Raw genomic sequence first — 12,431 nt, forward strand, 5'->3', positions numbered from 1 at the left:
GTATTTTTCTTAGCTGTGCTCAGTTGCATAAAATAAAACGCTAAATCAAATCTGAAATTCGTGTGCGACCGTCTCAAAAATCAAACTGAGTTTCTGTTATTTTCTATTTATTTCTAGCTTAACAATAAAAATCAATAAAGTATATAATAATTGTAAAAAGCAAAAAAAAAAAAAAACACAAAAGTAGATATGTATACATATATACATATAGTATAGTTGTGCCTAATTCATTTGTTTGTTTGTGCGTGTTATGCAAACGTTTCGAATTGAAAATGAAACGAATTCGAATTCGTCTCGAACGTGAACAACAACAACAACAACAACAACAGCAAAAGAAACAGCAACAAAAGCAGAAAAACAACAAAAAAGCAGCGCCAAAGAGCGCGCAGTTTTAGCGAAAAGTGCCCAAAGTAAAATACAACATAAATAGTTGTTCCCATTGTTCATATATAATAAAAAAATATGTGTGTATATTAACATTAACAAAAATGCTATAATTCAAACAATTTATCAAAAATCAATAAATGATTATACTAAAAACTAGTTAACTGTTTCTCTAAATTTAAATCTAAATACTAACTATAGAAGAATACTTAAATTGATGACAACAACTAGTTCATTTAAAGGTGATCAATTAGTGACTACAATAACAATTCAATTAGGTAAAAAAGTAATTGTTTTCAATCAGCACTCATAAATTATAAATTATAATATAATTCAGGACATGCTTTCACTCAAATAATGGAAAGTAAGCGCTTTTAACGTAATTCGAATTCGTAGAGTTTGCAGTCTTACACCCAAAATAAAAAGGTATTATAATTTTCTTAAGAGATGTGTAACACATTTTCGACCTCAGAAACGTATTTACATATAATTTTGATTAGATCAGCAGCCAAGTCTGTCTGTCATCTAGTCTCTCAGAGCTGCACCTATATCATATAGATATAGGCGCTGTTGGTCCAAAGTTGAGTTATCTTGTGAAAACCTTGTGGACCTAGGTTCAGAAAAACATATCGAGCATTTTCTGGAAATTTCCTATTTTATCTCTGGCAGCCCGTAGTCAATTAATTTGCTGTAGTCTTAAATCGCTTTGCTCGAGCAATTGAAACATCGTGAGCATTTCAATAAAGACATTTTTGTTTTAATTAAGGCGAAATATTTTTACTGCTTCCCAACATGTATTTGTTTATGAATGATGCACCTATACATACAGACATGCACATATTTACATTGGGAACATTTCATTTAATTTTCTTCTTTCTTTTTGTCTATTATGTGTGACGTTTATTTTAGTTTATGACTAATAACACTTTGTTTTTAGCGGTGGAAATAAACAATTCACGAGAATTTGTAAAACACTTGACAAGAAAACTGAGAAATATTTAGTTAGAATGGAAAGTTCATTTTGTCTTTTTATTATTGTGAATCATAACGAATAATATAATTGAACTGTTGTATGAAAGGCTTGCATGATTGATGAACAGACAGTTTGGTTTTGTTATGACCACTTAATTTAAGCTTCATCAGCGATAAGGAAAAACAAGCCGAATAGACGAATACACTACATTTCGTTAAGGCATTTAAGTGAACCTATGCTTGAAAACAATTAAAAATAATGAAATTAACAACATATTTTGCAGTCTATTTTCTTTAGACTAGAGTCTAAAATTCCAAATTTAAGGCATTATTTTATTAATATGCTTTATTTTTTTTTTGTTTTCGTGATCTTTCTTCAAATGCATTTGAGGGGTGTTTCACACATTTCGAAAAATTCCTCCTTTGTGGAAGTGGGGATCAAATATTTGGCAGGTGATGTTTCTCGCTCAAATACATATCCAAAATATGAAAAATTATTTGAGACGTGTTTCACACTTTCCAAATCCAATCTACCTCGGTGTAAATGCGATTCAAAGAAAATTTCACCCGCAACAGTGGTAAATTGGCGAAAATCGGTTGCATGCAAGTTTTTTGTTTACCGTCTGATCGGTTTCAAGCCCGTGATTTTGATTTTCCTTCCAAAGGTCAAATAATACGGCCTCGAAGAGGAGGCTGCACTTAATGGACTCATTGCAAGATTTGGCAATCTTTAATGTTAAAATCTGTGGGATTATTCAAATTTAAATTACAATTTAAAGTGACCGCTTGCCTTATTTAGTTTTAATGATGCTTTCATATTTTCCTTAAATTCGACATGAAATTCGATAAATCATCGCAAAAAACTCGAATTAATCGGGGCGAATATATTTTTTTTTCCAAAAATGAAAAAATGTAGTTTCCTTTTGGAAAATGTACACTCAACATACTTTACAAAATGGAAGAAATGTTGATAGTCTTAAAAGTCTTGTAATGCTCTATATAAACATGTGTCTGCGAATTTCTAATCAATTATCTTTTTTGTTTTGGTTAAAAACAGCGTAGCACAATCATAATACCCCAGCCTAAATAAGTGCATGTCATATTTAAATATATATTTGTCTATGTTTATATATATCACACATACGCCACATTGTCTGCCGGCAGCAAGACATTGGCTCGCATTCGCCTTCTCGCTCTGCCATTCTGTCACTCAAATTTTTTTTACCCCGTGGGAATAGTAGAATAGTGGAATGATTGGCGATTTTATTTTATTTTGCATTTGCAACTTTTTGCGTAAGCTGGCAACGCCGCTGGCTACCAAATTAGTGCATACTTTGTGGCGCCTAACAAATTATAGTCTGGCTCCCCCCTCTTGCTGACTCACACTCCCTTTTGGACAGCTTAGCCTGCCAACTGAAGTTGACCTATCGATTTTAGCTTTTACTCTAGTTCACCTCTCTTGCTCACTCTTTTCATCATCTCTCTCTTCCTCTCTCCCTCTCTCTCTCTCTCTCTCTCTTGCTCACGCTCCTTAAATTGCAGCAGTTTTACAGCAGTGAGCCTTAAATAGAAAAATGCATAGCGGTTCTGGAGGAGGAGCTGCCGTGGGCGGCAACGGCTATGAGGACGTGGCTGCCGCCCGTCGTGGCCGCTTTCGTGTCACATCGTCGACGCCGGCGGGTCCGCCTGAGACGACACTTGGACGCTTTCGTCTCATGCCCACATGTAAGTCAAGCCAAGCCACCACCTAATTAGCTCAACTAACTGTTTTTGTTTTCTTTATTTTTAGCTAATTATGGTGCCATTTCGCCCATATTGCAGCGCGGCAGATTTGCCGTCATACCGGAGGAGCCGCAGGCGGGCTCGCCGGCTGTGTGCACCCCGCCGCCCGGTGGGCGAGCGGAACAACGCTCACCCTCGCCCGAATGGGACTTTGACATTGAGCAGGTGAGTCGGGACGAGTCATGTCGAGCAGCTGCTCATATTATAATCTTAACATGTCAGACCACGTGAGCATTTATATCAGGAGTGTTGGGGATAGGGGCATACTTCTGTGTCAATGTCGTCAGCATTTTTCATTGCAATGCGCCATTTTTATTGATTTCGCTGAAGTGAAAAAAATATTCCACCGGGTTTTCGCTTGCATGAGTCGCCTATTAGCGTGTCCTTACAACAACAAGAAATAGTATAAAAACCTAAAAAGCTAAATTTAAGCAGTTGTAATAATTGACAACTACGTAAATACCTTTTAGTTTGTATAGTTAGCATGAGCAGCACACAAAGTTCTCTTGAAAAGGTTTGCTATTATGATGCAAGTCGAAATTCACAATTTGAATATTGGCGCCTTTGTTGGTGCTTCGTCTGAATGCTCGTTGCTATATCACGGTCGAGTCACTCTGGCAGCCTTGCGTGCTGCCAGATCGTTGTTGGGGCCACTGTGCGTTCAAGCAAGGCAATGCTTAAACAGACAAAAGTCTGACTGTGATATTTTAATAAGAAAAAATTTAAAAGTACTAATATGCTCATTTGATATTTATCATACGCATACAACTAATGTATGTTAAAATTGGAGCATTGTGTGTTGACGTTGATAAGGCAGGTTGACCACCATGTAACATTTACAATATAAGTTTACATTTAAGCTTGGGCGGAATTTTAAAAGAAAATGTAGAATCTCGATAAGTACTATCCATAAGCTATCTTAATAAAAGACAACTTTTATTGTTCAAAATCTATGAAACTTTGTGAAGATATGCGATCATCGCTGTTGGTATCTGTTTACAAATAATACAATTGGTATTTTTTTAGTATTTGATTGCCACGGTTTTTTTCCGCTTGCCAGAGCCGGCCACACTGCGCACAAAAACAATTTAGTACTAATATTTTTTTGTCGTGTTGAGTACATTTTTTCGTCTGTCCCGTCGTATTTTGTCACAAACGTTACGCTTTTTATCGGCTTCCCTCTCCTAACTCTGGTCTTTTGCTGTTGTGCCTGTACAGTTGGCAGCAGCAAGTTAAATGTAGTACAAGAGTCGACAGAGAAATTGTGCGTAAATTGTAATTTATTTGTGAGCTACATCGAAGCGGCAGCACGCAACGCGCGCGCGCCAACGCTGCCTGTTAGTGTATTGGTGTGTGCTGCATTAGTGTGTGCGTGTGTGTGTATTTTTACCTGTTGCGCCTTTTTGGCAAAAATAAATAAAAGTTAAGCAAAGAAACGGGAAAAAATGTTTGTCAAATGCAACAAAGTGAAATAGCAATTGTTGTTTTTTCTTGTGTAAATATTCTGCGATAAGCCGCGTATAAAACCTTTTATTGTGACTGCGCCGAAAGCGTCTTCGCTTAACAGTGCACAGAAAATTGTTAGAGAACAAAAGCCACAATAGCAATGCGCAGAAGCACTTGTAACAGCGTTGCTTAAGTGTAGTGCGCAAAACGCTTTGTACATCAACTAAAAAAATATACAAGAAAAAATCAATAAGCGGCGTCAGCTGCAAAACTGCGTGCGCTGATCAGCTGTTATACGCACACAACATCAACAGCCACAACAACAACAACAACAATTGATGGAAATTTCCCATAGCAGCGAGCCTCTGTTGTAATACAATTGCAATACGAAATTAATTTTGCCTCTGTCATGCAGGCAACGGGCAACGGGCTGCCTGCACCTCTCTCTTTCTCTCACGCGCTTTTGTGCATTGTGTTGCTCGCTTGCTGATCAGTTTCTGATGCGTGTTCCAATTGGAAAGTCCAAAGTGGAAGTGCGCGCTTCTGCATTAAATTAAGTTGTATTGTTGTTGCTGTTGCTGTTGCATGTGTGCGTGCATGTGCGTGTGTGCGGTGCGTATGTGATTTATTTGTTTGTCGCACAAATTCGCTGATTATTACAAACAACAACAAACAAGTCATATTAGTAAAATGTGTTATAAATTAATCTAATCATACGTCAACGCCTCAAGTGTTGCATAAAAAAGGCACTAAATAGAAAAGAAAAAAAAAACAAAACCTCATACTTAGTCAATTTTAATCTTTATATTATGGTTCAGCAAATAGTTGAACAACAAATTTGTGTTTTAATTACAGTTTAAATTGTTTACAGAAATCAAGCTTCACTTGTTTTTTCCAAGTGTATCTATTTATGTGTATGTGTATGTGTATGTGTGTGCCTAAGAAATGTGCTAAACCAGCTACACAATTTAATTAGGTTTTTGTACGAAAAGTAACAACAATAAGTAAAACAACAAATACAAATTTCCAGTTTGCGATAAAACTCAGGTTGGTTTTTTATTTACTTGTTATTATTTTACTTAACTTAACATTTTAAAACAATGTTGATTGATTTATACATATTCATGCCTTACTTTCTGTGTGTTGATATGAGAACGCGTTTTCCTACTTCATTTTCGTTTATGTCACTTTTTCGCATTATAAATCTTACAAAAGATCGGCAAAAAGCAAACTTCCAAAAACCGGGTTTTGTATGCTTTTGAACGATTCTTTTCAAGTTCGATATTCATGTTATATAGATATTTTTTTGAACGAAGATCGCTTTTGAATTATTTTTAAGCTAATTCCCCTAATTAATATGTTCTTATCTTATCTTGATCAGGGCAGTGTTTCCTAATTTTTGTCTTGGCTAATTTAAAATTTTTTAGTCACCCTAATGACAATATTAAATAGCAATATTTATTTAAGATCCCTTGAGGAACTCGTAGATATCCGCTTAAGAGAGCTCTCGATTGTTTTTCACTTAGTTTTCACAATTTACCTTTCATTATGCCGACTTTTGTGTTACGTTTATTAACTTGCAGTTCTCATGCGCTCTTTTCGTAGTAAAAAAGCCAACTTTAGTGTGTATTTAAATGTTCTGGCTGATACCGAATGTTTACATTACGCGGGCACGAGGTGTGCGTGTGTGCCAATTACCGTTAAATAGAAAAACCATTGTATACTCATGTATCCGTATCTGTGTGCATACATGGGTCGGATATTTCAGTCACATGTTTGTTTAAAAAACAACACGAACCAACAAAAACTGCCAATCTGATCAGATTTGTCGATCCCAGCAGCATGCAAAGACCCTCAATAATAATATTTTTCGCTAAGTTCTGTGTTCTGTTTTTGTTTATCCGAACAATTAGTAGGCCATAAATTGCAACGGAACTGTTGAAAACACAGACGAGCAGCCAATTCTTAGCAAACTTATTAATATTCAAATGTGTATTACACAAAATCGAAAAAAAGCTACGATTGGACCTATTTCTAAATAAAACTTATACATTTAGAAGTATGTAATTAATTTAAACGTTTCTTATGTTTATTAATTTTGAAAAATGTTATAAGTAATTACTATATTGAAATAATTTATAAATGTCGTTGCTCGACCCAATCGTCAGCACCACACAACCAAACAATTATTCTAAACATACTCCTCTCTACTAATTTGTCAAAAAAGAAATTGTTTGAACACGTCTCCAAAGAGTTGAAATAAAGATTTTTAAGAATGAGTTTGAAACGAATCGGAAGTGGCTACTGGGATAAATTTAGTCGGCATTTGTTATCTTTAATATACGACTTTAATCTTGTGATTATATACAGCTTAACTACTTAGTAATTACCTAATTACTCGCGGCCCTAAAATCCCCTTTTAAGATAAGACTTGTTTAACTTGTGTATACATATACAGTTCCCTTTAATTAATTAATAATTATTCAATTACCTACCTACAGCCCCTTTTAAGATATTTTTGTTTATTGCGTTAATTTTTATCTGTTTTTTTTTTTTTTTTTTGGTTCTTGCAAGTTGAATGAACCTCGTTTGGAGGATTTTTGCTTGCTTCGTAAATCAATATTTCGGCTGTAAATATTTTGTCAAGCTTGTGAATAATATTTGTAAGCTGTCTTCAAGCGACAAAACTGAATGTTCTCTTGTTTTCGTTTTTCGTTTGTTCACTTGCGTCACAAGATGACTTCGAATGCGGTATTAACTCAGGCAGACACGATGTGTCAACATTTGAAGCATTGTCAGCTTGATCGAACATTTCTTATAGATTTATTGATTTATTTATTTACTAATTTTCGACAAAACGAGTGTCAGCCTAAATATTTAATACATATGTAATACATATGAAACTAAATGGCGTAAGCGTAATTAGAATACAAATATTTCTAATGGACGTATTTTATTTGCCCGTCCGAGCAGCTATTCCCCCTTTCAGTAACGTTATTAGAGCCTATAGCTAATAAGGAAGGTGTTAGCAGAGAGAATAGAATAAATTAGGAAAAACGAAAGAGTTATTAAAAATGTAAAGCCATTTAGTATATAGAATAGATAGGAGAGTTTTAATTAAATAGCATAAGGAAATAGTGATGGGAAATCATCGACGCGGTGCGTGAAATTTATAGCCTGTCCGGCAAGCTATGCCCCTAGCTCGGAATGGTCAGTGAGTTACTGAAGGTGTCCTGAAAGCAACGATTTTGTTAGGGTGTAATCTTTGCATAATACACGAAAAGAGTTGTACATGGGAATAATGGGCGTAGTTTGGACGGAGCAGAGAGTTGAAGACATATTCTTCAAAGATTAACCAATGAATGGTTACTGCTAGTTTTTAAATTAAATTCAGTCTTAAAGAAATCTAATATATCAGTTTGTTTCATTTACTCACATCATTGCCAACATTACCAAAATATGGCACATTCTTGCCAGCACAAAACTCCACAATAACTGCTGTTTTCGCCAAACGTTGCCATACCAAACTATTTATTGCAATATTGGCAGCTTTACTTTGGGAAAGTATATTTGTAATAGTTCATCAAAGATCAGTTGAACAATTTGAATTAAATAATTACTTTATTATATAATAGCACACATAAAGTAAATACAATGTTAGTGATAAATTCTTATACACGGAAATACGAGGGTCTCGCTGTTGGATCATTTCCATATTCACACCGTAATTGTCAACTGGTTCCACAATGAGCTATTCATGTTTTCCAATGACATCATTTTGGCATTCAAATTATTTAGTTGCGAAAAAACCATATCGAATTTAGACTCCATGTGCTGCACCACAGCTTTAAATTCTTTACGCAATTTTTCCACCTCCGTGGGCTGGCTGTACTGCGCGTACTCCATGCTGGCCGCAGAGGAGGAGGATGGAGCGTCTGCTAATTCAGGCTTCAAATTCGCTTGTAACTGCTCTCGCTCGGGCAGGCGGTACATGCAAGCAATGCCGTTGATGTAGCTGCCCGGAAAGTCGGCATCGACTCTATCGGGAATGTAGGTTATACCGTGCGCTAGTATGAGCATATCCATTACCATCTTGAGATTAAAGCAGTTCCAGTTATTGCCGTGTATAAAGAAGTGTGTCAGCTGGGACAAATGCCTAAAGTCCTGTGAATTCAAATCAAAACTTCTTTTAAATATCGATACCTAATGCAGGGAAATGTCGCAAAAAAAAAATACATGTTTTCAACTACGAATCATTCAATTAATATATAGCTCCCTTTTAATTTATAAATATCGATAATAAAAGAATTATCGATCTTTAAAAGTTTTAAGTTTTTGTAATGAAACCTTTTAAATGAATGTTTGATAAGTTTCGATAGTTAGATAGTTGGACAAGTTTGTTTGATTGGTATCGATAAATAATCGATAAACATGCCTACCTGTGGATCGATGTCGCTGATATTATTGACCGAAACGTTAAGCTTGCGCAACTGAGGCATACCACGCAATACCGCCTCAGGCAGCTGCTCCAGTCCCGTATTGCTCAAGTCGAGACGATCCAGTTGCGTATTTTGCCAATCGCTGGGCAGTTCCCGCAACAGCGGATTATTGGCCACGTTCAGGCGACGCAGCCGGGGCACTCGCGACAGCGTTGCCAGCTGCACCAGCGAATTATTGCGCAGTACCAGATCCTCTAGCGCCTCCGGTGCCGAGAAATACAATTCCTGAACTTGATTATCGCCCAAATCCACATTCGAGACGGCACCAAAGATGTTCACGCGAATAAGCGAACAATTGCGGGCTATCAAACGGCCCGCATTCAGGTTAAGCACGACCATCTCCAGCGGCGCGTTGTGCGACACGTCCAGGACGAGCAGATGCGGAGCCGAGCTAAACGCGTATTCGCCCAGTTGGCTCAATTGATTGCCCTGCAAAATGATTGTCTGCAGCCGGCTGTTTTGCGCCAGCAGCTCGTTGCTGATAAAGCGCAAACGATTCTCAGCGATTGTTAACTGATGCAGTGCTGCCAGATCTTCGAACAAACGTTCCGGCAGCTCCTCTATCTGATTGCCGCTCAGATCGAGGTGACGCAACTCTCGCAAACCCTTGAACGCATCCGGATGCAGTCGGCTCAGCTTGTTGTCATTTAAAAATAAAAATTCCAGCTCGCTGGCATAGCTAAAACTTCGCTCGCTCAACTCAGTGATGGCGTTGCCAGATAACAGCAAAATCTTCAGCTTATCCGCTGCAAGAAAACATTCCCAGCTGACATATTGCATGCGACACTGGCGCATATCCAGCTCGCTCAGCAGCGGCAGCTCGTAGAACAAGTGCAGCGGAAAATTCACAAATGTTGAGTTCTCCATAATCAGTGTGCCAAGCGGCTGTTTTTCGCCCAGCTCATAGGTAGCACCATCTGGCGCTATGCGCACCTGTGTGGGCAGCTCAAAGAATGCCACCTCCTCCGGCTCCTCAAAATTGAACCCGCTGCAGCGGGCGAGCCCGCTCTTGATCTCGCAGTTCTGCTGAAGGCTCTCGATGTTCACTAGTCGCTTGTTGCTGCTGCGCTCCGTTGAGGCCTCGGTCGTGGCCTCAGTTGAGTACAGTTCCGCCTCCTCCACGTCGTCCTCTTCGGTTCTGCCTTGGATGCCGGCCACTGCCAGCAGCGTCCAGATGAGCAAATGCGCTGCAATTCGAACTCGGGCTCCCATAGCGTATGCGTGTTTCAAGCTACGCGTTTCACTGGCAACTGAAAATGCGATCATCATCGATAAGCAACATCGCTCGGCCGCAGCAGCTTCACATGTCAGCAAGTCATTTTGTGTAGCTTAGCATGCTCATCAGTTCTATATAACCATTTGTTCTATTCATGGTGTTTTGATTTTGCAAAAAAAAAAAAAATAATAATAATAATTATAATAAATAAAAAATGTATATATAAACAAATTGCTACAAAAAGCAAACGAATTCGCAATGGGAAAGTCTCCGTTTTTATACTCTTTCTGTATTGATAAGCATGACAGCTTCTTCTAATAAAAATGAAACTCGTGCTAGTACTTTTTTAAAATATCTCATAGGTAAGGACAATACATTTTTAATCTAAATGAAAATGAGCAACAAGTGGCTAGCCCTTCAATCAATACAATTCCTATTTAACTTGAGACTGATAGTTGATAGCTACGACAACAAATTACTATCGAAATTTAACTTCTAACTTGTTCCCTTATCACTCTTATAAAGTTCTCGATACTTTGTTTTATCTACAAGTTGGCTAGACTGACATTTGTAATATACGATCAAACCTTACACATTTATCAATAGCAAGATGGCCGCCAAATATGGCATTAGGCTCTATTCCATGTTTTACATTTACTATTTATTGCTTAAACATAAGCTGAACCCTTTCTTTAACTAAGCATATGAACTGATTAGTCTTTATTTTCTGATTATTTGCTTAAATTCTTAAACTACGTTATATACTTTGACCGCATGTCTTTCACTTGGGAAAAGCCGAAAGTCGATAAAGAACGTTGCCAATAAATAGTCTGTCAATACTTATATGGATTTTTATAAAGTTTTTGTAGCATTCAAATATTTCTTTGCTCTATCAATTAATTTATTTAATGCTCAAATTATATTAATCTGTAAATTACATCAATAATGTAAGATCCAATTTACTTTTAATAATCAGCGTAAATTAACGGCATAAACTTTATAACACATTTCATATGCCATATTTCATTTAGGGCATTGACAAAAGCAACAAACTGAGGAAAAGCTTTATTATTGTGATTCCATATAAAAGCTAAATAATCTATTTTTTGTTGTCATCATTTTAACATATGTATAATAATTTTATTTATTTTTTATTGTTGTTGTTGTTGTGGTGTGTGTGTTTTTATTTTCGCCGCGAGCTAATTGAAGCCGCACATCCGCACCGACTCGAAATACCTTTAACGCCATAACGCGGGTATTTATATAATTCCAATGAAATATTTGCACAGTTTGTGACTTTTTCCGAACAACTTCCCTTCCGTCTCATTTCTTTCCAAAGCGCTTGGTCAGGCATATTTGAGCTTTTCATATGCACATCGCAAAGTCGTGAAAACTGTTGGGACTAGTTCAAGTAGCACTAGAAACCAGTATAAAACAATTCCTACTAACTGTGTAGGCTTACCTTTTTAAATGCGCAACGCTGCGGGCTTATCAGAGTAACAGCTCTACATATTCTACATACATAGTATAGAGTTGTGCACTCGCATATGTTTACCTTGCGCTTTCTGGTAAAAGCAAATCAGTTTTGTTTTTTAAAGCTGATAACATATACTTCAGCAGACAGCGGGTCGATCAGAATCACGATTCCTTGTGCGGCTACTCGAGCAAACATTACGGAGCGTAGGTTAAAGATTGAGAGGGTGTGTCAACGGACTTGATAGATACACCAAAGTCGAAACATTAGTCATAGATAATGACGATATAATTAGATAATGTTTAATTTAATGCTCTTGATTTACTGTACTGTACTTAATGAGAATACGCTGTTAAGTGGAATTTCGTAAGATTAAATACGTCTGATATTTGCATTATATGGATCGAACTTGTAATGTAAAAAGTATATTATCATCAGTTCAAAGCTGCTCGAGAAGTATTAAATTATCATTAATTATCATTATTAAATTATTATTAAGCTAATATGAGTACAAAAAAAAAAGGAAGTTGTTCATCTACCACAATTTCTATATCTGTTATTATCTTTGATAAATATTTTGTATGCCCTGAACCCATTAAAAATGGGTAAAAGGGGTATATGTACGTATTTGTAAATGAACGCGTCGTCTCAGAAAAGA

The 12,431-nt window shown here is 36.8% G+C and overlaps 2 protein-coding genes across 7 annotated transcripts in view; one reads left to right on the top strand and one right to left on the bottom strand.

The window, feature by feature from the left end:
- The window catches only part of LOC115770918 (5'-AMP-activated protein kinase subunit gamma-1), an 85,829-nt gene that overhangs the window by 3,265 nt on the left and 70,133 nt on the right, over window positions 1–12,431 (top strand). For 2 of the 6 annotated variants that reach the window (XM_030716366.1, XM_030716368.1), the window contains exons 1-2: window positions 4,264–4,402; window positions 5,440–5,631. Coding sequence is in view for 3 of the 6 variants with exons in the window: in XM_030716369.1 (XP_030572229.1) it covers window positions 2,931–3,081; window positions 3,146–3,303 (309 nt within the window). In the remaining 3 variants the exon portion in view is untranslated. Of the gene's footprint in view, window positions 1–647; window positions 663–2,901; window positions 3,082–3,145; window positions 3,304–4,263; window positions 4,403–5,439; window positions 5,632–12,431 lie in introns of those variants that run through there. The other 4 variants (XM_030716370.1, XM_030716369.1, XM_030716371.1 and 1 more) reach the window with 4 other exon arrangements.
- LOC115770921 (insulin-like growth factor-binding protein complex acid labile subunit) lies at window positions 8,202–10,333 on the bottom strand. The gene is made up of 2 exons (XM_030716379.1): window positions 9,024–10,333; window positions 8,202–8,748 (listed from the first exon to the last, which is right to left on the bottom strand). The coding sequence occupies exons 1-2, from the start codon at window positions 10,293–10,295 to the stop codon at window positions 8,302–8,304; spliced, it is 1,719 nt and encodes a 572-aa protein (XP_030572239.1). The 5' UTR covers window positions 10,296–10,333; the 3' UTR covers window positions 8,202–8,301.

Source organism: Drosophila novamexicana, unplaced genomic scaffold, assembly GCF_003285875.2.
Source record: "Drosophila novamexicana strain 15010-1031.04,08,12 unplaced genomic scaffold, DnovRS2.1 tig00004560-arrow-pilon, whole genome shotgun sequence".
NCBI classification, from domain to species: Eukaryota; Metazoa; Arthropoda; class Insecta; order Diptera; family Drosophilidae; genus Drosophila; species Drosophila novamexicana.